This window comes from Felis catus, chromosome E1 (assembly GCF_018350175.1).
Source record: "Felis catus isolate Fca126 chromosome E1, F.catus_Fca126_mat1.0, whole genome shotgun sequence".
NCBI classification, from domain to species: Eukaryota; Metazoa; Chordata; class Mammalia; order Carnivora; family Felidae; genus Felis; species Felis catus.
In genome coordinates, this window is record NC_058381.1 from 42,056,594 (window position 1) to 42,083,137 (window position 26,544).

A 26,544-nucleotide genomic window follows, 5' to 3' on the forward strand; every position below is an offset into this window, starting at 1 on the left:
TCTTCTCGACAATGGAGTTTATGGAAAATTCTGCTCCTCTCCACACTTGAGGTTGCTTGATGGTTGGCCCGGGGGAGGCCGGCCTAGGTGGTGTTCCAGGTCCCCTCCGACCCGGCCGTTCTAGGATACAGTTACCTGACCCAACTAACAGGTACCCAGTGAGTGTCCTTGGTCAGCTTCTCTAGGAGCGCTCTGAGCTGGCTGTGTGCGCTCTGGAGGTCCTGCTTCACCAACACAGAGTCCACCAGGTGCCCGTAGTGCTGGTCTATGAAGGCGGCGGAAGCGGCCATCTCCCGCTGCTGTTCATCCTGCAAGGAAGAGAGGCGGTTACGGAGCAACTGGGTGGTTCTCGCTCAAAATGAGACACCTCCAGTCTTCTTCTCGGGCAGTGTTCCAGCCTCTCGTTTTCCAGCGATGAGCGGGCGACTGTGGCCCGTGAGTAACCGACGGCGCGCACAAGAACAGGGTGTAGTGGTGACAACCCATCACGGCCCCAGAAATGTCGCCAGGCGGTAGACCTCATCATCGTTCGTCCTCTCGAAATACCTACTACGCATCTGTTCACCTCCAGCCACGGCATGTGCTCTGGAGGGGGAGGCCGATTCTCTACCCGTGCGTACATCTATGTCAGTATCACACTTCCTGTTGGAAGAGATTTCCAAAGAAGCGGTACTGTTGTGCTGCACGTCAACTTGGTTGCATAGTTACAGCAAAGCACTACAAACACTACTAACTAGAAGCAAAGCAAGCATTTCCGGAATCGACGAAGGGGAGAAAGGAGAACGAGTAACTCTAATGCCTTCTCAAAACTCCTAACAAGAAGAACTGAATTCTTCTTGTCATTTCCTCAGACGCAGAGCCAAACACTAGCACAGCAGCTAGAGTTTTTTATGCAAGGGCTGGGATCATCCCGACCAAATGCCCCATTTCCTTTCATCAGACTGCCTTCCTGACACGTAACGGTAAGGGACAGGTAGCCAGTGACCCCTCCTTTGCTCAGCCTGCTCAGGGTTTGCTTCTTCATTCAAAAACACTTGGAATAAATAAGCAGAAGCTCAAGCGGGTAGCTGACTGACAATGAGCTTGATTTGGGCGGGGAAAGGCCAGCGGCAGATCCTACTTTAAGTAACACTGCAAAATGAAAACGGGCCTCTGGCACTCACCCACCTCCCTTTCTATCTCTTTCCAGTCTTTTTTTTTTTTTTTGAGTTTTATTTACTTAGAGAGAGAGAGAGAGAGAGAGAGAGAGACAGCATGAGCAGGGGAGGAGCAGAGAGAAGGGAAGAGAGAATCCCAAGCCTGACGCGGGGCTCAAACTCACGACCTGTGAGATCATGACCTGAGCCTAAATCAGGAGTCAGACACTTAAACCTGACCGAGCCCCCTAGGCGCCCCCACCGCTCTCCAGTCTTGGGCTTACAGAGACTCGGTGCTTTTACAGAGCAGGGCGAGCTGTCCTCCCCCAAAGAGACCCACATTCCAAAATTCTCTCTCCTCCTCTTCTCTCTGTTGCCAATCAGCCCCAGACTCCTATTTTGGTTTAGAAGATATGTTCTAAAGGTCTAGGAAACAGGTTGGCATGCTACCACAAAAACGATAGAGACACGAGAAGGCTGAGGCTCCTTCTTCTCCTTACTTCTTTCTCCCAAGAGGGGAAAAAGGAGATGACACTGGGAGAATCTTTCCTTTTTTTTTTTAATTAAAAAAAAAATTTTTTTTAAGTTTGTTTATTTTTGAGAGAGAGACAGAGCACGAGCAGGGGAGGGGCAGAGAGAGGGGGAGACACAGAATCCAAAGCAGCTCCAGGCTCTGAGCTGTCAGCACAGAGCCTGACGTGGGGCTCAAACTCATGAACCATGAGTTCATGACATGAGCCAAAGTCAGATGCTTAACTGACTGAGCCACCCAGGCACCACTTTAATTAAAAAAAAAAAAAAATTAATGTTAATTTATTTCTGAAAGAGAGAGAGAGAGGCAGAGAGAAAGGGAGACACAGAATCCAAAGCAGGCTCCAGGCTCTGAGCTGTCAGCACAGAGCCTGATGCGGAGCCCGAACTCACGAACTGCAAGATCATGAACTGAGCCGAAGTTGGACGCTTAACTGAGTCACCCAGGCACCTCCTTTTTTAAAAAAAATTTTTAGGGGCGCCTGGGTGGCTCAGTTGGTTAAGCGGCTGACTTCGGCTCAGGTCATGATCTCGCGGTCTGTGAGTTCGAGCCCCGCGTCGGGCTCTGTGCTGACAGCTTGGAGCCTGGAGCCTGTTTCAGATTCTGTGTCTCCCTCTCTCTCTGACCCTCCCCCGTTCATGCTCTGTCTCTCTCTGTCTCAAAAATAAATAAACGTTTAAAAAAATTAAAAAAAAATTTTTTTTTAATTTTTTTTAAGTTTATTTATTTATTTTGAGAGAGAGAGTGAGCAGGGGAGGGGCAGAGAGAATTCCAAGCAGGTTCCACACGGTTAGTGCCTAAATCAGGAGTTGGACGCTTAACCGACTGAGCCACCCAGGTGTCCCCAGGAAAAGCTTTCTAAATAAATACTCTCTCCCACAGGGCTCCTCCCCTACTCAAAAGCACTCTTCAGTAAGCCAGCGCTGTCCCTGGATCTTCAACCCCACCTCCCCATCCACCCCACATACACACCTGTGCACCTGTCCCCCGCTTCTGGAGTTTCCCCACCTCCAGGCACCCTCATTGTTCATCTTGGAAGCATTTAGCTCTTTAAGAAATCATAGAAGGAACATTTTTGCCACTGAGTACCTCAATCCTCCTAATATTTGCATCTTGGAGGAACTCAAGTAAATCTCTCATGGAGTAAAATGGATGACATTTGTTTTACAGCCATAAAACCCCTGAACCCTTTTCCTGGCCTGTAAAGGTGGAACTCAACCACCCGTGGCTTTAGCAAGAAAGTCACAGGGACACCTGGTGACTCAGTTGGTGAAGCGTTTGACTTCACCTCAGGTCATGATCTCAGAGTTTGTAGGTTTGAGCCCTGTGTCGGGCTCTGTGCTGATAGCTCAGAGCCTGGAGCCTGCTTCAGATTCTGTGTCTCCCTCTCTCTCTCTGTCCCTTCCCTACTCACACTCTGTCTCTGTTTCTCAAAAATGAATAAACATGAAAAAAAAATTTTTTTTTTAAAGACCGTCACAGTCCTGAACAGCAGACAGGACGGATTCCTGCCGTGCTGTCGCTTGCCCCATGTTGGATTCACTTGCTGGATCCAAGTCGGTATTTTAATTAAAAACTACTTGGGTTTGGCTTGGGAATTTAACAGATTCGTGTGATCAAGTTCTTGACAGATGTCCTTGATTTTCTGGGAGGGTGCTTATGGGAAAGAGGGAAGCGTGGGGAGCCCAGGCAAAGTCATTGCTGTCTGAAAATGGGAGGAACTTTCAGATGCCCCGTTTTGAGCCTTCTGGTGACGTGACCGTCTAAGTCTGGCCAACAGGCAAATGGAAAGACGGTCCTGTCCAGAAGGCACAAGCACCCTTATGCAGCTGGAACAGGCCTTTTTAGGCCTTCAGAAATGATCAACTTTAAACTTACAAGCGGGGCTGCTGTGTCCTCACAAGCTGGGGATGTAGGTGGCGTCTTCCTTTTTTCCTGTATTGCAGGCTTTACAAATATAACATAGGGCTTGAACTCTGAGGTCCTCAGTTGTTGCAGGGCCTGTGAAAGAAAGTTCAAGAATAGTATGCGTTTCGGAAATACGTTACTGTGCAAACGCTTTTTGAATGCTCAGTGATGGTGTGCTTCATCACATAACCTCGGGGGCAAACGTCCCGAGCACACGGTCCTATGACACTGGACTTCAGCTGGGCAGACCAGCTGCTCCTTTTCCCGTCCTCCACTGTGACCCTGGACTTGGCTGGGCCCCAAAGGCCCACTTGCTGAGAACGAACGTTCCAAAGCTCCAAGAGTTGCCATTTCTTTAAGCCCTGACCCCACAAGCTCTGATTAACCTTCTTATGCCCTTCTCCACCTGCCCAGTCCTGACAGAAGAGGCAGCAAGATTCAACGTGCTTCTATTTAGTCAACTGTCGTCAATTTGGACTAATCCAAAATATGTGTTATCACACAGGCCTCCTTATGATATTCAAAGAAGAAAAGGTTTGCTAAGCAAATGAGGAGACGAAGAAATCATCTGAAACAAACCCTAAAGACTTTAGAAGATGTTCAATATGCAAATCATCCTGTTCATTAGCACATATGACCTATAACATTAGGGCGTCAATTTGGAAATACTGCTAAATGTACAATCTGTACCCCGCCCCCCAAAATCAATAAAATCACTTTTCAAAGAAAATGCTGAAATCTAGACTTTTAATTCCGATTACCAACCCCCAGTAAGTCTAAATGAGAGAGGGTTTTCCTCCCTAGACATAATGTGCTTGCTGGAATCTGTTTCAAGCCAACTTCTGTAAAATAAAGCCTTACAGCTTATAGCGTAAGCTGTGTCTATAGAGGAAGAAAAGTCCCCAGATTGGGTTCATAGCTTAGAAGTTTTTCTCAAAGACAAGGTTAAAAAAGATGGTTAGGTCCCGGTCAAACACACAGCATGCAGCGTGTGCAGAACTGGAAATGTTTTTGAAGCACTTCACGGGGTCAGGTCTCCCTCTCTTTTCCCTTTCAAACCGCTCTCCTGGTCGCCTCCTTCGGTGATTCCCTAAGTCACTGTTTCACTTGTCTGGGGAGGCGGGGGGGGGGGGGAAGGAGGCACTAGGGATGCGGGAGGGGGGCGGTGTCCTGATACCGAGAGCTGAGCCCCAGCCTCCACCTGCGCATGGACATCTAATTCCCGGTCACGTCACGGATGACCACTCGGTGCCGCCATCTACTCCATGATTTACTCCATGCAGAGGCTACTGTCCGAGGCCTGCAGGCCCGCAGAGGGTCCACGAGCGCCCTGCAAGTAATGCGGCTTCGTGTATAGATGGGCACGGTCGGGGGTACAACAAGGCTTCCGTTAGATTCTCAAAGGGAGACTGAAGGACATGCAGTACTCTGGACTAGAAAACCCTAAAACTGAGGTTCAAATGTTCTGTAAAACACACAGTCCCCTCGTTTACGTATTCCGTCAACAGAAAATGCCCAGCTGGCCCAGAAACTCACGTCCGGCTCCACGTCCACCAAACACACTTTGTTTCTGGCCATCACGGCCTGAATGGCGTCCAGGCTGGTTCCATAGAGATTTTCCTTATATTCACCATGCTCCAGGAACCTAAAACACCACCAACGGGGATCAGGCCTTTAGTTCCCAAGCTTGTCTGAGTGAGTGTGGAAAGACGGGCGGACTTTGCACCGCAAATTCTCTCCCGCTGCCCCCATCTCTTCCGAGAGCCCTCCCACGAGGTCAAGTGGACCACTGGACACTCGCCAAGAGCCCCAGCCGCACCGAGGCCAGCCGGGCCGGCAAGTCCACGTACTTGTTATGATGTAAGTCGGCCTCGAATGCTTGCTTAGAGACGAAGTGATATTCCACGCCCTCCTTCTCGTGGCTCTTTCGGGGCCTGGTGGTATCTTTTAAAGAAAGGAAAAGGGAAACCGGGCAAAGAAATGTCACCTCACAGTGAGCGAGAACAGCGGCAAGCCCGTGGCCGCCTTCCTCTCCGGAACCCATTGCTGCTTTGCGGATAAACGATTTGTCTGTGTCCCTGTGGGGCAGGCACAACCTGTGATGTAGGAAAAGGAGCCTCCCACTTTGCAGGTGAGGACACTGAGGTGCCGGCTGTGGCTTTTATTTATTTATTTATTTATTTATTTATTTATTTATTTAATGTTTATTGATTTTTGAGAGAGAGAGAGAGAGAGAGCATAAGCGGGGGAGAGGCAGAGAGAGAGGGAGACACAGAATCCAAAGCAGGCTCCAGGCTCTGAGCTGTCAGCCCAGAGCCCGACACGGGGCTCGAACCCACGAACCGCGAGATCATGACCTGAGCTGAAGTCTGACACTCAACCAACTCAGCCACCCAGGCGCCCCAAGGCCGTGGCTTTTAATGAATCACAGAAGGGATCCCTAATCCTAACCTTTGATGTCCAAATTGTTTTTCTTTTTGAGAGCAACGGGGCCCCAAATAGAGATGACGCTGCTGTATGCTTTTAATTCCTTATTCGGCTAGTTCTCATTTTGCAAGAAAAGGCATGAAGACAGTCCCGTTATGGACTAGATGTGTCTCAGCAAAGCTGGCTCTCACGCTAATAATTTAAAAACACACAGCGTTTCCCCACTGATTTCTCTAGCAGACTTGAAATGCACACTCTGGGGAAAATCCAGTCCTTCACAGAACAAGAGCACTCATGAAGTAACACACCGTTTTCCGGAGCATTCCAAAAGAAAAGATGGGATCTTGAGGGACGTTTTCGTGCCCTTGAGAACTACCCGGGGATGCTCTGTGCTCCATATGTGGCATCTTGGTCCAACCTCTGGCAGAGCTGCGGGGTCACTTTTCTGACCATGCCATTCACTTGCTTAAATGCTTTTTATTCACCGTCCATTACACTCGAAAGACCTTAGATGAGTCTCTCCTCCCACATCACCCACACTAACTTCCCCAGTCCCTAACGCTGCTACCCTGGGTCACACCTCCATCCCCGTGGATGCACAAAGGGAACTATTCCTTTCTTCTCTGCCTGGAAAACTCCTATTTATGCTTCAAAACCCAGGCTAAAAGTCACTGCCTGTCTAAAGTGGGAAGAATCGGGAAGCCTTCCTCGACTCTCCTAGTTCCTAAAAGCACGGGGGAAAGTCACGTACCTGTGGTGTGCCTGGAAGGTAGGCCAGACCATCCATATACCCCTGCCCCGGGGGCTGGATCTGGGGGTCTCCAAAGGACCAGAAGCAGAGGCCTTTTGTGTGGCCTCATTAAGGACACGACTGGGCAGGCTGCCTGGTTTGAAACTTGGCTCCACTACTCACCAACTGTGTGACGCTGGGCAAGTTACTTAACCTTTCTGAGCCCCATGTCTTCCTCTGCAGGACAGGGTGGTGATAATCCTTCTCCTCAAGGGTACTGGGAGGGCTGTCCAAGCTACCACACATAAAAGCTCTTGCTACAGGTCCTAGACTCTTCATTCTCCTCTTCCTTATCACATCCAGAACCAGGACCTCCTGCCTACTGGCTCTCAGCATCCACAGCTGCTTCTAGACTCAGGAACTGGCAGGGGCGTTAGCACCTAGGAGGACGCCCAGCCCCTCCGAGGGGCTGGAATCCAGCTACAAGGGCTCTCTGGCTTCTCTGAACTGCTCTCTTACCCAAGCAGAGGGCAGCGGCCATCGGGGTCAGAGTCATTGCGAAGAGGAAGCTGGAATGCCCCCTGAGGTTTCCACTTTGCCTGCAATGTGCTCTAGACTCACCTCCCACCCCAGGAAGGAACTGGGCAAGTGGACTGGACTGAGAGTGGGCAGAAGTGGCCTTCTGCCTCAAAGGGTCCTAGTGGACCACTGAGAGTGGGTTTCTTCTCATGTCTAGGTCTCATGATCTGCATATAGCAGGCAGTGTGTCCATCGGTCCCTCAGACCCAAAGTAAGGATTAGGATGGATATGGGGAGTCAAGCCCCAAGAAATATCCATGCACGTGCGTGTGCGCACACACACGCACCGCCCCCCGCCCCTCCCACCGCCATGTGGGCCCTCTTCTCTTACGTGGAATAGCAACACCAAAGTGCTGTGGGTTCTCTGCCACCACCTTCTGCTTCAGCTCGTGCAGTCGGGCTCCCAGAGATCCTGGGAAACAAAGGGAAGGTGACCAGGGTCCCTGCTGAGCAACCTCCCCATCCTTCCGGGAGGAAACCAGGGAGGAAATCCTGCATTTGTCCCTGGAAATGCAGGACATCACCTACCAATCAGAACCACCAGGCGGGGCCGCTCACCAGGCTGGTGCTGGTACCTGGTCACCTCCTCATAGGTCAGCAGCTCTGGAGACTCGGCTACTGCGGACACCTTTCCCTCCTGGGGGCTTCCCAGTCTCTCCCTTCGGCCCAGCCGGAAGCTTCTCCGAAGACCAGCTTTGGGGGAAGGGCAAGGGGAACCTCGGCATTAGTCCCAGGATCTCCCGGTAAAGACTTTCTCCCCCTGGCCGGACCTTGGAAGGGGGGCTGAGTCCCACCGGCCTGCATCCCTTCCCTCCCAGGGCTCTGCTCCCAGTGTCTGCACCCCAAAGCCCGGGCAGGTTAGCCCCTCTTCTGGCTGCCAAGAAACTGAAGAGAAATGTGAGCCCCCCAGGCTCAGCTATTCCTCAAGGATTTCTGGGGATGAGATCACCCTGCCTGGTTTGGGAGCCCAAAGCCAGCTGTGCACAGGCAGGGCAGCATCCCCACTACTTACCCACATAGTGCCCTTTGAGGTACCCCTCACAGTCAGACGTCTCTGGGAACCAAACAGAGAAAGGGCGGCCAGTGAGCCATGCTGGACACATCCTCTGACCTAAAGGTTCCCGGTCCCTGGGGGCCAGGCGGAACCCACTGGGATGGTGTCTCGGGGGGGCAGGAAGAGACGCCATATCTGGCCCCCCAGGAAAGCAACCTCTTCTGTTTCACTCAATGCTCCATGCTGAGGCCCCAAACAGCCTTTCCAGGCCCTGGCAGGGGTTTCTGGGCCAGCAAGCCCCTCTGGGCTAGGATCAGTATGCATCAGGAGGGGACATTCACTCGCCCTGTCCACCCCCTGCAGTCTCCTGCCTCCCACCAGCACCGGCAGCCCAGCCCAGCCGGCGGAGGCCCGTGTGCTAGGCGGACAGGGAGGAGCTCTGTCCCCAGCAGCTCTTCACACCTCAGGGCACAGGGAGAAGGCAACAAGCCCTTCCAGACATTCTACCAAAAAAGGAGTCTCATCCGGGTGCACAGGGGATAGATACCAGCCTACCTTTGTCACAAGGCTGATCATCTGCGGTTTGCACAAAAGACAGATGGAAGAGCGTTAGCGGAGGGGAACCAGGAGGCCCTGAGGCTGACAGGCAGCCGTGGCCTCGTGTGCGGAAGGAGCCCTCCATCTGTCCCCTCTTTCTTTCCTCCGACAAACCTGTGATCCGAGCTGCGGTGCACTATTAAACTGAGACTAGCTCTAATTAGTCTTCCTGTGTGTGTCTCATTAGCGGCCCCAAGCAAGCCAGCTCATCACCGGCATTAGCAGCCTCAAGGCCAATTTACTCAGCAGTCCTTCTGACTTGAGAGCAAGTCTGGACGAGTGGCCGTGGGCGGTGGCCCGGAGCCAGCAGAGCGGCTCACTCCAGGATGCCTGCCGGCAGCGGGCTGGAACCTGCTCTCTCTTTTCCGGGGCTTGAGACCTGCCTGGGCAAAGGCAGGTGCCAGAGGATGGAGTGGCACCGAGCAGGGCTGCGGGCCAGCTGTCCCCCGGTCACCTGACACCCGTTTGGCCCCCTTGCTTGGTTCCGAGCCCCCCTGAATCCGAAAGGCCATACCACGGGGAAGCTTCCTCTCTATACGCGGCTCTAACCTGGACACTCTGGCCACGGGCCCTCTGAAAACCTGACACCAGCCCCCACGCCATTCTCCCATGTTGGAAAAGAGGATGTCCTGACTCCCCTACCTCACACTGTGATGATTAAAAGGTGAGTGTGTTTTCGAGAAGGCAGGTGCTACACAGAGTAAGCTGCCAGATAAAAATACAGGACACTCAGTTAAACCTGAACTTCAGATAAACAACAATTTCTTAGCATAAGTATATCCCAAATATTGCATGGGTTACACTTATGTTAAAAACTCATTCATTGTTTATCTGAAACTCAAATTTAACTAGTCATCCTTTGTTTTTACTTGCCAAATTTGGGTCACCCACAGCCTTCTCCACTCCTCCACCATCAGTGGCTCTTGAATTGTCAGGGTCAGAGAGCCCCTTGGGAATCTAATGAAGGCCGTGGACACTCTCCCAGACAACACAAACACACAAACACAGACACACACAATTTGCACACAATTTTGGGAGAGATGTTTAACATGTCCCCCAGTATCATCTATGGGCCCCAAATGTAGTAGCTTCTCTCCAGGGACTAGCCCCCCTGACCTACCCCATTGCCCCTCCGCATCCCTCTCCCCATCCCCTCCTTCCTCTGGAGGCCCGTGAGCTCAGACAAGACCCATCGTGCCCTCTCCAGTCCAGTGCTTGCTTCTTCGGGGCACAAACCCCCTGAGTCCCAACCCCGGCCCCTCCCTGAAGTGCTTCCCTGCCCATCTACTCACAGGGGGGCTTCCTGAGGCTCTGTGGGCTCGGCAGGGTGCCTGTGGCTCTCCGGTAGCTTAGTCGCCTATGAGAACACAAGGAGATGGGCAGGCCCATGAGCTGGGCCACAAAACCAGTCAGAGGGACTGTAAAACTTCTGTAAAACTCAGGGAAACTAAGGCCTGGATTGCACAGGTAGGAACAGCCTGGCACTCCAAGGGCCTCCCAGCTTCACAGTCAGTTTCCATAAAGAGAGACACTTTCACGGGAGCTCAGTGGTTCACGAGGAGAAAGAAACCAAGTCTTTTGCTCTGGGAGAAGCAAGACAGTCCGGCCCAGGACGGTCAAGCGATCAGTCGGTACTTTCCTATGACTGATTCTCAAGGAAAGGAGGTCTTTTCCTCACTCTCCCCTGGCCTCCCCATCTCCAAGAAAGCTAGGAAGCAGCAGAACAACTCCCAGGAGAGGTCAAGGGCAAAAGTAACTCTAATTTAACAGCCTTTTCCCCCCAAATCAGAGAGCTCAGCCAGGCACGTTGCCCAGTTTGGCCATCAGTGGAGAGACCGTCACCGAGGCCTCATCTCTGATCTGAGAAAACACTCAGGGCTCTTAGAGGTGTCTTGAGTTCCATATTTAAATGCAGCTGAAGACCTCTTCCCCAAGACCTGTGAAACCAAAGACGCATACGGGTCTGAGGTTCCCCTGAGGGAATAGGGCAAAGGTTCGCAAACTTCGCCACCTCAGAATCACCTGGAATGTCTGTTGGGACACAGAGCTCAAGTCTGCCCCTAGAGCTCCTGATGCAGCAGGTCTGGCGCAGGGCCCAAGGGTCTGCATTTCTAACACGCTCCCAGGGGATGGTTCCCAGGGGATGCTAATGCGCCTGGCCGGAGACCACACGCAGGGGCACCGGAACAGCTGAAGCCTGAAGTCTGTCCCTAGAGCATTCCACACCCCAGAAGATGGAGGTGGGCTACAGGCCTCAGAAGAGGTGACACGGTCATTACTGCCACACCCTCTGAGGCACGATTTACACTTTTGGAAATCTATCCTAAGGAAATAATTTGAAGCATGAGGAAGAGTCTAACGCGCAGGGTGATTCCTGCAGTCTCATAGCACTGAAACAGTGAAGACACCTGAAAAGTACAGCCCCAGGGAGGCAGTGAAGTCACCCAGGTATGATCCTTCCCCAGAGACACCTCCCTGCACGCCCCGATGAGGGGCGACCCTCCTACGATGTGACCTTGCGGAGCACAGGTCCTCCTCCCCAGCACCCGCCACATTTATATAAAGTGTTCGTCTGAACCCTGTGTGACTTGCCTGCTAAACTGTCAGCTCCTCGGGGGCAGAAACCGTACTTGCTGCCCATGAGTGAACGGTCTATTTGCTGATGCGATATTATACAGCCATTAAAATCACACAGTAAAGAAGAGGCAATAATGTGGGAAATGCTGACGTCAAAATATTGAGTTATATACACACAAAAAGCAGGACTTCCGGGGCGCCTGGGTGGATCGGTCTGTTAAGCGTCCGACTCTTTGATTTCGGCTCAGATCATCATCTCGAGGTTCGTGAGATCGAGCCCCGTGTCGGACTCTGTACTGCAGTGTGGAGCCTGCCTAGGATTCTCTTTCTCTCCCTCTCTCTCTGCCCCTCTCCCTCTCGTTCTCTCTCAAAATAAATAAACATTAAAAGAAAAGTAAGACTTCCAATGCTACGTGCGTCACTTACATAAAAAGCACAGGAAGGAAATAAATGATGCTGTCTCGATAGGGGCAAGACTTTGGGCAATTTTCTTTTCCTCGCCCTTCCCTTCTGTATGTTTATGTCTTATTTTTCAACTTTCTTTAGGTGTGTGTTATAAAATATACGTTAATTTAGGAACATAGATTTCCAGATGTTTGTTTAAATCTCCAACAGCCATCACCACCGGTTAGGGCACAGAAGACAAAACACACAAACAACCAGTACTTACCTCAGGAGCAACCACACAGTGCGCCCCTCCAGCCATGGTGGCAGAGATTTGGGGCTCTGCCAGCTACCTGTGCCTCTAGCCACTCTAGAGCGCCCCCCTTTACAACATACCCCAGACCCACCTTTCCTGGAACTGCTTGGAGGGGATGAGACCGGCCCGGAGGTTGGTGTCCCCTACTCGCTTGGCCTGCCACCACGTGGGATCATCTTGGCTCACCACCTCCAGGACCTGCCTGCGCTGGAAAGGCAGGCCTGCCTCCTGGCAGGGAATGGCCCGGTCCTCCCGAGGGTTGTAGTGGAAAAGAGCCCGCATGAACACCTGAAGAAGGCGTGATCACAGACAGGTCTATGCTGCATCGAGGGCCAAATGACAACTATCGCCCACGGTCAGGACAAGCAAGGAGCCTCGAGAGCAGAAAGCTACTCGGAAACACGCCGCACACATTTTCCTATCGTTCTTCAGCCATTTTGAATATTATAGTCAGGAAACCCATCAAGGTTCAGAAAATTAATAGATGGGCTCTATATCTGAATTTCTCGTTCCAAAACTAAGTATTTCCTTATTTACCGGATCTGCTGTCCTTATAACAACCTCTTAGCATAGACAAAGCGGCGATTAGTCCTGGGAACAAAAAGTAAAGGCAAGCACGATTTTAACTAAAATGTTATTTTTGATTTGCTAACTGCCCCTGATGAAGTCAGCAGCCATCTGCTAAATAAGTAATCTAGATATTTTGGTAAGAACCCAAATACTAACAAAACTATTGTTACTGACTCCTCACCATCCCCTTTCAGTGGGTAATTGACATCCACATTTTTTACAGCTCAGTCCTGCCTCCTCTGTCACATACTTGGCCAACCCCCAACTCTCCCCTTTACCCTGAAGTCACCCTCTAGAGAAGATGATGGGAAAACAATAGCATTTTGTCACACTTCCCTGTTCTATAACTTAGTGGATAGATTTTTTTTAATTTCTATTTCCAGACCATTGAGGCCCAATCACATTAACAGCAAACAGAAGAAAAAAAAAAAAAAAGCCAGGGGGCTTCCTTAAACAGATCCAAGTCATATTCCTTTATGCACCAGTCAGAAAAGATCCAGTTAGACAACAGTAAGAACTTTCTGGCCAGATATTACAAGGACAGACACCCTCAACCAGCCACAGATGTCACCAAGGTCCCAGGTACCCGGAAGAGAGTATAATCTTAAAAGCCCAGCCCAGATCAAGCTTCTGGATCAAGAATATTTAGGAAGGATGGGCTAAGGCACAGGCTACCCATTTTATCCTCCAGGAAAACCAAGTTTTCTCCCTGTATCGAGTTAGAACCTGCAAAAGCTGCTTACAGAGATCACATCAGCATGTCCGAGAAAGAACCACCTTCCATCAGATAAGAGTCTACATTAGGTAAGCCCTGGGATTTAATCAAAGTGTGCAAATAAGAAACAGTCGCGGGGGGGCGCCTGGGTGGCGCAGTCGGTTAAGCGCCCGACTTCAGCCAGGTCACGATCTCGCGGCCCGTGAGTTCGAGCCCCGCGTCGGGCTCTGGGCTGATGGCTCAGAGCCTGGAGCCTGTTTCCGATTCTGTGTCTCCCTCTCTCTCTGCCCCTCCCCCGTTCATGCTCTGTCTCTCTCTGTCCCAAAAATAAATAAACGTTGGAAAAAAAAAAAAAAAAGAAACAGTCGCGGAAAGACTATGTGTTCATTTGCTGTGAAACACGGACATCAAAGACGTTGTCCATTACTGATCCCCATTCACCAAAATGTTTATTGACAGCTACTCTGTGCCAAGTGTCGTAATGTCCCTTCTTTCATGCACTTAGTGCTGGGAGGCAGGAGCTGGGAATCACCTTTCTTGAAAAACTGGCATGCTTCCTTCCACCTACTAATGAAAAGTATGTTGTGCATTTCATCTCCTTTCTGCCTTGGCTGCCAGGAAGACCAGATCCAAATTTATTTGAAATCAGAGCAACGCCCTCTGTTCCGCTCTACCCACCACCTCAGCTCGGGTCATAATAATCTCCCACCGAGGCTTTTACAACAGCCTCCCCACCAGGTCTCCTTGCCCCCAGCCTCTACCCACTCTAGCCTCCCCCACGGAGCTGCCTGGGAGCTCCCGCATCCCCCGGGGCCTTACCATTCCAGTGCGCGCCAGGCAGACTTCCAGCAGCCAGCCCCGGCATCTCTTTGTCCAAGGGCTTTCTCCGGCCACTGCTCTACTCTAATCCAGCCAGCAGGGATTGCTGGGAATTAATTCCCGGGTGCAGCCTGGTGCGAGTTGGTGCCCTGATCTCCCTGGTGCCCTGGTGCCCAGATCTCCCAGCTGCCCTGGCTCTTGGGTGGGAAGACGGAGGGCGTGTGTCTATAGGGCAGCCCTGAGTTTGTCCCAGCAGGATTACACCCACAGTGGTAACTTCCTCCTCTCCACACCCTTGAGCCTCCGTCTAACGCAGACCCCTCTGCCTGAACCTCCCTCCTCCTCATCTTCACCGGGGAAGTCCAACCAGTCCTCACCTTCCTCCAGCCCCACTTCTAACACCCTTGCTACATGACACCTTCCATGGCACCTGTAACTCTGCTCAGGATCCTTCTGAAGCACCAATCATCTAGCAGTGAAACACTTGGTCCCCCGCCCCTTCTGAACTAGGAATCCTCAGAGCTACTAACTGTCCCTGTCTCCAGCACCTGGCAGAGCGCCCGGCACAGAGGAGGTGCCCAAAAAAGGGTGCCTCACCGAAGAATTAAACAAATGGCAGTTACTTAATTGGTCCCGAATCCAGCACATTTGGTACCTTCTCCTCTTCGTGGCCCTGATTTTCTATTTCAATTAAAATAACCTTGTCTTTTATTAGTAAGCTACGTCAAATCCTGTTTAGAAAGAGACAGGTACAAATACATGAATCACACTGTGACTGAATCACAGTTCTCCACTGAGCGTGCGGTCCAAGGACCAGACACGTGATCTCTACCGGAATGACTGCTTCAAAGCCCTCCCCCACTTCCAACCCCCCCATACCTTGCTGTCCTTTAACCGGCCCTCCTCCTGGGTGGCTGGGATGATTTTCAGGGTAATGGATCCCTGGGACTGCGCCTGAAAGGGGAGAGGGCGAAGCTTACCACCTCCCACGTCCCAACCTCCTTGAGTTCAAGTCTTACTGTCCAGATCTGGAAACTCGCGTTCGGAAGGAAGTCAGACTCGCCACCACCCCTGTGGCCCACTGTCCCATGGTGGCACCCGGTTGGATTAACTAAAGGAAAACTCAAAACCAAGTACCATTTGCATTTTCATGGGACAAAGGGACAAAGGAGCACCAAGGACAGCGCATGCAATGAATTCCACATTCCCATCCCTCCTGACCTCCAGTGCCCCAAAGGGCTGACCTCTCATGCCTCAAAGGGCCGCCCTTCTTTCTATTCTCTCAGGTTATTTTAATAACCAAGCGCAGTTTCCTTTCCTCCCTTGCTTCCATTTTCCCCACACGGGTTCTCCAATCTCAAGCCACTCCTCCTACCTTTCCAGGGGTTCCCCTTCCCTCTACCCGACACAGACTCTGCACCCCCACGTGGGGGCCGAGGCAGAATGCTGGCAGCCCACGAGAGCACGTCTCGCCCAACGGTCTCCCGGGCCCAGCACCACCCTAGAACACAAGGAGGCCAGTGCCCAGAACCAGGGAAAGGGCAGTGGCGGCAGGAACACCAAAGGAGCCTGCCCGCTCCCTACAGCGGGGCCTCCTCTCTTCGGATCTTCCCATTTCTGCCCCTTCCCAAACCATCAGAAGTTAGAAAAGAGGGTCATGTTCAGGGAGGATGCCTTAGGGTAAAGAAGACAAAACTGTGATTGGGGCTTTTTACAACTGCAGCTTGACTTGAACTCCCAGCACGTAACACCCTCTAGAATCCCCTTACAGATTCTACAGGAAGTGCTGTAGCCTTTCCCAGATGTTTGCATCCTAATCATAACCGCACACTGGATGAGAAGCCACCCCTGCTCCGACTTTACAGGAAAGTGAAACGCAAAGTGAACTAATGACCTGCCCGAGGCTGTACAGCTAGAAAGCAGTGCAGGCAGGATTCAAACCCAGGACCGGCTGACCCCAAAGCCCTTGCTCTTGGTCCTCCCTGTGCTGCAGCTTCTTGTTCCATATTCCTCAGCCCTTCGGAAGAGGGGGCCCTTTTGAGGGGATCTCACAGAAGGGTCCTCGGGAAAGGGGGAGGGGGAGGGCTGTGCTGAAGAGACGGTCTGAGAAGCAGGAGGCCCAGAAGCGCCATTCTTCCTGTCCCCCACCCCCCGCCCCTGGGCACGCTGCAAGGCCACTTTGCCTGTAGCCTCCAAAGATCCCCCCCAACCCCCTGCCCCCTCCCCCCTTCCCGCCCCCAGCATGCGTGCAGCACAGACCAGAATCTGGCTGATCTCGTCCGGGCGCTTATGCAGGACTGTGATCCCGTTCACTTCTCGGAGCTCATCTCCAACGTGGACCAGACCTAAGAGACACAGGGGCTGCCCCTCAGCACAGGAAGGGGCCTCAGCCCCAGGGCCCCACTGGCGCCCACCGGAGGAACCCGCCGCACGCACGGCAGACCCAAGGTGTAAAGGCAGCGGGTGGGCCCGGGACTGGCTGAGCCCTACTGCGCGCGGGGTCCCTCACTCGGCACCGCGGCCTCAAAACCACCCAGGGAAATCCCCAGTTTACAAGGGCGCAGCTGAGACCCAGAAAAATAACGCAGCTTGCCCAAGGCCGCTCTGCCAAGAAATAAAGGAGCCTGTGTTCGAACACATTTATTTTGACATAGAAGGCCTGTGTTCTCTCACTTTCAACCTTTGCTTCTTTAAAACCATTAACTCTTCACCTTCCCGGATTAACAGACACACTCTAAGAATGTCTTTCTCCAGTCTTAACAAGAAAAACCGAAGGGCCCCGGGAAAGATGGCATCAAGGGTGTCACACACACCTGTCCACTGGCCTCTGCTTGAATGACAAGAGTCTCTACACACTGGACCCTCTTTGCTAATCAAAATGAGGCCGGCAGCAATGGCCGCCAGAAGGCAGGCAGGAGTGCGGAATCTTGGGCCCGCCCTCGACCTGCTGAATCAGAGCTGCATTTTAACAAGATGCTCAGGAGGGTGGGGGGGGCTTCTGTGCTTGTTAATGTTTGAGAAATCACTGGACTTCACAACAGCGATCCCCAGACTTCTGGGGTAACACCTCTCTACACCAGAAGGTTTGCCTCCCAACGGAGTAGCTCTTTCACACAAGTGATTCTCAACCTGTTTCCCACCCAAACAAATCTGGGGCGTGAACACCCTTCCCTCTGTAATAGTGACAACCGGGGTGGTGGGGAAGGGTGTCCCGGCTCCTCAGTTAGAAATTACCCGTCAAGCTCGTGCCGTGGGCTGAGCTACCATAGCCCTCGGCTAGGCCACGGGGCAAGACCCCGACGTTCTCCAGGCCCAAGGTATTTTCAGACGATCGAAATTTCTACCAGGCTTGGGAAGAAGAGAAATCCAGCCACACTTCCCGAAAGCAAAGCACATCCCAAACAGGGGCCGGAAAGGAGGAAAGGAGACTTGTGGGCCAAAGGGAGAAGGCTGGGGCACGCTGGCCATCACCTCGGCCAGGCCAGCACTGACGCCACTCACCGCTCCGGTCTGCTGCGCCCCCTCGCATGATCCGGGCCACCACAACAGCCCCTGAGTGCTCATCCCGCCGGATGGTGGCACCCTGCATCAGAGACAGAGCGGGCGGGATCCTAAGAGGCAGCCCCAAACCTCAGACCCCAACTCTCTGGACCCAACAGAGTGTCCCCATCTCTCCTTTTGTCACCCAGAGGGCAGATCAATGGGGCTCTTTCCAGTGCTGAGGACATCATAAAACCGGCATCTCACATTAACACAGCACAGCAATTCACACCTTACAAAGCACAATAACACTGGGGCGCCTGGGTGGCTCAGTCGGTTAAGCATCCAACTTCGGCTCAGGTCATGATCTCACTGTTCGTGGGTTTGAGCCCCGCCTTGGGCTCTGCGCTGCCAATCACAGGGTACTGGGCCTTCTGTGGTTGCCGAGGGGAACCAGTTATGCACCAGCCAGAGCTTCGGGACCAGGACTTGGCCCGTGGACCACAGCAGAGATGATGTCTAGGGTGAGAGGCGCTAACAAGCCCTCAGTTTCGTGCACCATGCAGGCGGGACTGTGGCAGGCAGGGCAGTGTCAGGTGAAGGGCTGGAGTTGGATGACCCTGAATTTGAATCCTCTCTGCCATTCACTGAAAGCATGCAGCCTTAGCAAGGAAGCTCCTTATCTTCTCTGAGTCGGTTTCCTCTAGGGTGTGGGATAGCACTTAACTCCGGGGGTTAGTACAAGGGTTCTGTCAGGTAATGCAGGCAAGCCACGTAGCATACAGTAAGCATTCAGTAAACGTTAACCTTTTATTATTGGCTGTTCCTGCAAACGCATTGGCACACCCGTTATTAACTTTGTTCACGCCGCCTATTTGAAGTCCATAGGACAGATACTGCCAGAAACCATCAGCCAAGAACCCCACGGCTTCTTGCTCCCTAGACCTTCAAACTTTCCAGCATCTCTGTCCATCCTTTCCTCCTTTCCCCCCCTCTCAGAGGAGGGGCGCCTTCCGTCTGGGCTGGTCCTTCTGTCCCCTCCCTTTCTCTGCCGCAGTCTCAATGCCCCATCTCTGCTGGCTCCTTCTCCTGGCTCCAAAAATATCACATCCCCTTCATCAATAAAAAGCCTGCCCCCCTCCCCCCATCCAGCAGCCACCGGTCTCTTCCTTTGGAGCAAATATCTTTTTTTTTTTTTTTTAATTTTTAAATGCTTATTTATTTATTGAGAGAGAGAGAGAGAGAGAGAGAATCCCAAGCAGGCTCTGTGCTGTAAGTGAAGAGCCCAACACAGGGCTTGAACTCACAAAATGTGAGATCATGATCTAAGCCCAAACCAAGAGTTGGATGCTTCACAGACGGAGCCCCCCAGGCGCTCCTGGAGCAAGCTTCTTAAAGAAGCAGTCGCATCTGCTCTCTCCACTTCCTGCCCCCCGAGTCCCACCGGCTGCCAGCTCCCACGTTCCATCTTCTCTCCTCTCTCTCCCATCTGACTTTGGTGCCCGCTCTCCCTTCGGGATCTTCTCTTAGCCTGGGCCCTGGTGATACCCCTCTCTCCTGGGTCTTCCCGGTGACCACTTGTCCTCCTCAATCTGTCTTTCAAATGGTGATTAAAAGGCCAGGATCTGGCCCTGGCCCCCTTCTTGCTTCACTGTCTACTCTCTACCCAAGCGGTCTCGACCTCTCAGGTGTGATTTTCACCTGTCCAGGATGCTGGCGGCTGCCCACTCTGTATCTCTGAACAAATAATCCTTCCACTTCCTGGATGCCTCCACTTTTGAATTCAATGGGACCTAAGCTCCCTATTCCTCCCTTGAATGATGGCCCCAGTGCCCACCCGGCCATCCCAGCTGGATACCTGGGCACTATCCCAGGGATCCCCCCCCCCAACTCCTGCCCAAAGCGGTGCAGCCACAAAGTGACATTAATTTTTTTCTGAAATACTTCTGGGCTTTCTCTTCCCCGTTCCCACAGGCCTAAGTCAAGCCCTCTTTCTGAACCTCCACCTATCTGGTCCCCATCTTCAAATCAGTCCTCTGCTTCTGGCCTCCTCCTCCAGGCCACTTTCTATCTGGCAACCAAGATGATCTTTTTTTTTTTTTTTTTAAATAATTTTTTTTAATGTTTATTTATTTTTGAGAGAGAGACAGAGTGTGAGTGGGGGAGGGGCAGAGAGAGAGGGAGACACAGAATCCGAAGCAGGCTCAGGCTCTGAGCTGCCGGCGCAGAGCCCGACGCGAGGCTCGAACTCACAAACCGTGAGATCATGACCTGAGCCGAAGCCGGACGCTCAATCGACTGTGCCACCCAGGCGCCCCTGGGATGATCTTTCTAAACTGCAAATCTGACCATGTTATTTCTTACCTAAAACCTTACAATAGCTCCCCACGGCTTTCAGGATCAAGCTATGACACGCTGCAGGGACAAACAGCATCTCCCTCCGATCCGGCCCCACCTCTGTCTCTCCTAACCACAACTTAGCATTCTACATCCACACTGGGAAGCCCAGAGCTCCCTGAATATGACAGAGCGGGCAATTAGCTAGATATAAGCAGGGAACAAGTGCTTTCTGACTGATAAAATAGCGGAGGCCAAGTTCCAAACAGCCAGGACAGACCCTAGGGGATATGCCCGGAGTTCCTCCCTCTGATCACTTCCCTACAGTAACCGATGGCTTCATTGTAATGCACTTACATTGTGGTTTTTAACCCCTTGCCCCCGCCCTCCCCCATTGTTGCCCTGACAGGTCAGACAAGGACCATATGGGGCTAAAAACTCCCCCTCCCAACTGACAGGAGTCCCTTGGATGCCTGGCTGCAGCCTTGGTCAGGAACCGCCCTATCTCTGACCCATAACCTATCCAAAGAGAAAAATGAAAAGACAACCCTGACCCACAGTGCAGCTGTCACTTCTGGGCCTGCCAGCTCTCCAACGGTGGAGAGTGTACTTTCACTTAAACTGCTATGAAACCCTTGCTTGCGGGGCACGTGGGTGGCTCAGTCGGTTAAGTGTCCGACTTCGGCTCAGGTCACGATCTCACGGTTCATGGGTTCGAGCTCCGCTTTGGGCTCGGTGCTGACAGCTCAGAGCCTAAAGCCTGCTTTGGATTCTGTGTGTGTGTCTCTCTCTTTCGGCCCCTCCCCTGCTCGTTCTCCTGGTCCCCCTCTCTCTCAAAAAAATATATTAATTAACATTTTAAATAAATAAAAATAGACTAAAATAAACCCTTGCTTGCTTTAGAGTTTGGTTCTAAATTCTTTCTTGGCCAAACTCAGGAACCAAGGCCGGAGAACAGGACTGCCCGTTGACAAATACACCATGCTGTTTCCCTCACCGTGATTTTGCTCAGGTAACTCTAATGTGCGGAGGGCCCTTCCTCTCCCTTTTCCTTCTGGGAAACTTGTTCCCTCTCTTGGAATTCAACATCACCTCCTCCGGGACCACCCCCCCACCCTGCCCCGTTACTCTCCTGTGACCTCCCAGAGGGCAAGGACTAAGTCTTAGTCGTCTCTGAACCTCCGGTACCCAACACGGTGCCTGGCACACGATATGCTCACTGCATCAGTGGATGCCTGCCCCATTTTGCAGGTGGGGAAACAGAGGAGCACTCCTCTTCCGTTTGCAGAAGTGGTTTAGCCGGGGGTCCTTGGTGAGAGTGGAATGGGGGTCCCTGGAATGCCAGCTGCGGTAATTATCCGGGGCAAACACTCAATTCTCTGGACTTCCTCCACTTCCCTCCATCTAATAAACACCCCTGTCCCTTTGCTCGGTAAATCAGTGCTGAACTAGGACCAGAATGATGACAATGTGTCAGCTGGGGAGGAGAATGGCTGCTGCCCCGTGCTTCCTCAGTATTCAGAGCAGGATTTGGCCAACTTTTTCTGTAAAGGGCCAAATGCAAATATCTTAGGCTTTGCAGGCCACACCATCTCCGTGGTAACCACTTAGCACCGCTGTCACGGGAAGAGGCGGCCACAGACAATGCGGAAGTGAAAGGGCATGGCCATGTGCCAGTAAAACTTTATTTACAAAAACTGGCAGTGGGCTGGGTGCGGCCTTCGGACTATAGTTTGCCAACCTCTGATTCGGAGCAGGATGATCAGGGTGGCCCTGTACAGCTGCAAAGGTTATTTACTGCACAGAGGAGCTCGGCCACAGTTGAATGAGGCCGTATACACCCACAGAAAGAGGTACCCTGTACACAGTGGTGCCACGGGGACTCGTGGCAGCCGTGATGAAGCTGCCGTCCGTCACTCACTCAAAAGACTTCGGGGCTGGGGGGGGTCTCTTCCCAGTTTTCTGGGTGGGTGAGGGACAGGTACAGCGACAGGGTGTGGGGGGAAAGGTGTCACATACCAGGGGCTCCTTGTTCTTCACCAGGCGGACAATCTTCACTGATTCTTCGTCAAAATCCTCGTCAATATTCTCGGGCAGAGGGGGAAGAACAGGGTCGAAGTTCTTTTGGGCAACCGTATCGTGCACCATGAGCATGGCCTGTCAGGAAAGCAAGAGAAATGAAGGGCTCCAGCCCCGAAGCTCACAGGGGCCCGGGGGCCCTGAATGGGCAATGATTTGGAGGTCCCCGATCTCAGGCCAGAGAGACCACCGCCCCCCAGACACCGGCACTGAGGACCCCTCCGCTCAGAATTCTCCTCCCTTCCTCAGCCTCCTGGCCGAGCGCTCCCTCCTGCCCCCATCCCAGGAGATGCACGCTGCGGGGACAGGCAGGGACTGTGGCGTGGCTACCTTGAGGTGGGGGGTGGACAGCAGCTGGAGCAGCTCCCTCTCGTCGCTGTGCACGGAGGCGGCCTGCAGCTCTTCTATCACCTGTAGAGGAAGGACCAAGACAGAATGCACCTGCCGGAAGTCGCCCAGGGAAAGACGCCGCTCCCTGAGCTTCAGACCCAAGGGCCCTCGCAGGAACCGTGACAGCACCCAGGAGTTCACTGGCCCCTCAGCCACCCCAGGACGGTCGCTCCCAGGGAACTCACAGCAGGGATCAGAAGCGCCTCGGTAGCTCCGTAAGGTATTCCTAACGGGAGCTAACTTCTTAAGCCCTTCCTACGAGCTCTTCTGCTTTATGCGGAGCTCCTCGCCTAACTGGCACAGTGAACTGAACACAGAAGGTGCTGTTGTTTCACCGTTTGACAGGCGAGGATCAAGTAAGAGAGATGAAATATCTTGCACGAGGTCAAAAAGCCAGGATTTGAACCTGGGCTTAGCTGGCTCTATTATCTGTGTCCTCACCACTGTGCTATTTTATAGATGAAGCAGCTGGGGCTCCGAGAGGTTGACTGACTTGTTGAAGGCCACAGAGCTAGTAGGAGAGGCAGTGCTGACAACCTAACGTGCTCTCAGTCACATCACAGGAGCGAGGGAAGGTCTGCACCCACAGGCTGCAGCCGGGCCTCGCCAGGCCGTCTCCTGAGGTTAGGTGAGTTTATTCAGGAGCTGGTCTTGGCAACCAACTGGGACAGCTTTGCCCAAGCCATGCAACACAGAGGACAGGTCTAGAAGAAATTAGGAAGCATTCCTTTTTTTTTTTTTTTTTAATTTTTGTTAATGTTTATTTATTCTTAAGAGAGCGACAGAGCGTGAGCTGGGGAAGGGCAGAGAGAGTCAGAGGGCAACAGGGAATCTGGAGCAGGCTCCAGGCTCTGAGCTGTCAGCACAGAGCCTGATGTGGGGCTCGAACTCACGAACCGAGAGATCATGACCTGAGCCGAAGTCAGATGCTTAACTGACTGAGCCACCTAGGCACCCTTAGAAGCATTCCTGTAAAAAACAAGAATGCTGGGGCGCCTGGGTGGCTCATTCGGTTAAGGGTCTGGCTCTTGGTTTTGGCTCAGGTCATGATCTCACAGTTTGTGGGTTTGAGCCCCGCTGGTAACACAGAAACTGCTTGGGACCCTCTTGTCTCCCTCCCTCTCTCCCCCTCCCCTGCTCGCCTTCTCTCTCTCTGCCTCTCTAAACAAACAAACAAACAAACAAGCAAATAAATAAATAACAAGAACCCCGAACCAGTAAGCAGGGACGCACTGCAAGTCTTTGGATCCTAGGGCTTTACATGGGGCCTCCCCAAAGCACAGAACAAGGTGATTGTTTGACCTTCATATCGCCAGTCCTCAACAATGTGAGAACTGCTGATCTGATCCAAATGCTATTTCACAGCTGGGGGAAGAGACTTTCTCGGGAACACACAGTAAGTGGGCGTCATCGTGTCCCCGTGTCCCCTGGCCTCGTGCAAGGCTCACAGGTTCTTTCCTGCCTGTTAGGAGGCCCAAGGAGGAGCAAGAAGAGAAGGGAAGGAGATGCCTCTTCACCTCTGGGCTCCGAGCCCCTCGGTCCCCTAGGCTAAGCGATGGTGACAGGCAACATGAAGGAGTCCTATGGGGTAGGGAGCAGGGCTAACACCGTAAGGAAAAACCTGGCTTACATCCTCAGCAAGGGCCACAGCGCTGTGCAGAACTGGGGTTGGACTTTGCCTCTCGTAATAGCGCAGCTTCTCGTGAATCTGCAAAGACAGCCGATTTCAGGCTGGGGCCTCCCAAGTCAGCTGCCCCGGTGTGCCCCGGATACCACACAGCCTGCCCATGACTGTGGGGCTGCACGGGGCTGCACCCGTGGGGTCACCGGTGGGGCAGCAGAAGAGAAAGCCATTCACAGTGGGCTAATGAAGACCTTCCTGGGAGAGGGAAAAGGTTGAGATGAAGTGCATGGGCCCCGGCTAGGAAAACCTCTAGAAACCCTCACGAAATGGGATGAAATGAGGCTTTTACCTTCATTAAGTAACTGAGGCTTTTTTCACTGAACACATCCCTCAAGAAGCCCATCTCTTCCTTGTGGTTGGAGTCAGGTCTGAGCTGAGAAGTCAACAGTGCCAGGGTTTCGTGCAAACCTGAGGAGAGTGGAAGAAACACAAAGCAGAGCCAATGCAATGGGTACTTCCTGGGGACCCCAGGGGACCCGAAGCGGACCCTGCCGTATGGACATGTTCTCTCCCCAGGCTCTGGTTCCCAGGGTTCGCAGGTAAGGCCGCTCCCGTGAGCCAGGGCTGGGTCCACCTGCTTTCTGTCCAGCCTCGGGCTGCTGAGCAGGCTCTTGTCCTTCAGGGCTATGGCAGCCCAGCCAGGGGTCACACTCACCGGAATCCTCAGACAACACTGGCATGTCTGTGCTGGTCAGCTCCTGAGCTCCGCCTGGGGATCCTGGGAGAAGGAAGGTAAGCGCTGTAGCTCCGTCAAGCATGTTCATTCAACAAACAGTGATTACACGTCTGCTGTGTCTGTCCGTGATCAATCTGGGGACAGAGGGGTTGGGAACAAGTAACTGCTCCCTTTTGTCAGAGAGCAAAGGAAGACTAAGATTTGCTAGTACCCCCGATGTGCCAAGCATTATGCTGGGTGGTTTCATATGACATTTTTCTTAATCTGCACAAAGCTCTGAGAAATGGATACTAATATCCCCGTTTTAGCCTGATGAAGCCTGATCAAGAAACAGGCTTGGAGGAGTTCAGCAGCTTGCGGGTCAGAATCCATGCTCTGGTGGCCCTTCCAGGCTGGTCTCAAAGGTACAAAGTGGCCTCTGCCCCACAGTGGGTGCTCTCCTCTGCAGCATCCCCTGTGCCCTGTTACCTTCTAAGAGGTCGTGGTCCGGTCCCTTGGCCTTCACAAGTCCCTCGTTCACCTCCAAGTCCCTTGTCACACCTTCAACAAGTACCTGGCTGGGCCTACGAGCTCCCTCCTTCCCCACCACCCCCAAGTCCCAAACTGAAGGGAGCCTCCCCCAGAATGGAGTGTTAGAGAGGAGCTGGAGAAACGGGAGTCGGGTTTCTACTACGCAGGACTGGGGAGCCCTAGTTCAGGAGCCAACCCCCCCCCAACGTGCTCTGCAGCACGTGGACCTCAAAAAGTCCTCCTTCAGAAGGGGACAAGGAGAGTAATGATTCATTCATTCCGCAAACATGGAGCACCGGTGACACCAAGATGCCAAAGAATGATCCTGGGCTCTCCAGCCACCGCGCCCCCCCACCTTCATCCAGACTCACCCTCCGGTTCCTTCTAGCCGTGCCCCCCCCCACCCCCCACTCCCCGAGGAGCCCAGCCACGCACTCCAGCTCGCTTTCGGAAGGAACCTGTGGGACGAACAAGGAGCGCGGCTGGCCGAAGGGGAGGCGAGCCCCAGGGGCCGCTCGGAGGCGGTCGGGAGAATGCCGAGCGGCGGGAAAGGAGCGCGGCGCACCGCCGGGAAGGCGGGGGGGGGGGGTGGCGAGCGCGGGGAGTGGGCCGGGGGCCGAGGGGCGGGACGCGGCGCCCCCTCCCCCAGGCGGGGAGCTCGGGGGGCCGCGAGGCAGCCGCGCGCACGAGGGGCGGGGCTCGGCCCAGCCTCCCCGCCCCCCGCCGCGCCCCTCCCGCCGCAGCCCCGCTCCCGGGTCCGTTCCCCGCGGGGGTTCCTACCTGGGCGCGCCGAGATCTCCGCTCCACCGCCGGGAGCCGCGCGGGTGCCCGGAGCCTCGGCCGCGGCTGGCTCCGCCTCCCCGGCCCCTCCCTGCCGCGGCCGCGCGGGGCGGGGGTGGCGGAGCCGGAGCGGGCGGGGCGCGGGAGGAGGCGGGGGAAGGGGGCGCGGGAGGGGGCGGGGGGAGGAGCTCGGGGAGCCTGGGCGCCCGGCCCCGCCGGTCCTCTGCGGACCCGGGCTCCGCTCTCGGGCCTCGTATACCCCCACCGGGTGCCCACCCACCGAGCCCCGAGGAGCCCGCGCCTGTGTCCTTCTACCCGGCACGC

At 53.5% G+C, this 26,544-nt stretch overlaps 1 protein-coding gene across 5 annotated transcripts; it reads right to left on the minus strand.

Moving 5' to 3' along the window:
• On the minus strand, positions 1–26,310 carry MPP3 (MAGUK p55 scaffold protein 3). 5 transcript variants are annotated; one of them, XM_023243722.2, is made up of 19 exons: positions 26,221–26,310; positions 24,910–24,972; positions 24,544–24,662; positions 24,201–24,278; positions 22,511–22,591; positions 22,121–22,258; positions 17,786–17,867; positions 16,544–16,629; positions 15,164–15,238; positions 12,272–12,468; positions 10,196–10,260; positions 8,862–8,882; positions 8,325–8,366; positions 7,841–8,005; positions 7,644–7,724; positions 5,427–5,520; positions 5,113–5,221; positions 3,547–3,669; positions 1–308 (listed from the first exon to the last, which is right to left on the minus strand). In XM_023243722.2, the coding sequence occupies exons 2-19, from the start codon at positions 24,932–24,934 to the stop codon at positions 132–134; spliced, it is 1,758 nt and encodes a 585-aa protein (XP_023099490.1). In that variant the 5' UTR covers positions 24,935–24,972; positions 26,221–26,310; the 3' UTR covers positions 1–131. The 5 variants fall into 5 exon arrangements, with proteins under 5 accessions (XP_023099490.1, XP_023099489.1, XP_019673521.1 ...); XM_023243721.2 differs by having other exon boundaries at positions 24,910–25,064; positions 26,221–26,291; XM_019817962.3 differs by lacking the exon at positions 26,221–26,310 and adding an exon at positions 25,876–26,034.
• Positions 26,311–26,544: the final 234 nt, after the last annotated feature.

Coding starts and splice junctions, on each gene's coding strand:
- MPP3 (XM_023243721.2), bottom strand. CDS start 25,018: ATGAACATGCTTGACGGAGCTACAGCGCTTACCTTCCTTCTCCCAGGA. Junction 12,469..15,163: donor GCCGGTTAAAGGACAGCAAG/GTATGGGGGGGT, acceptor CGCCTTCTTCAG/GTGTTCATGCGGGCTCTTTT. Junction 7,725..7,840: donor CCGCCTGGTGGTTCTGATTG/GTAGGTGATGTC, acceptor TTTGTTTCCCAG/GATCTCTGGGAGCCCGACTG.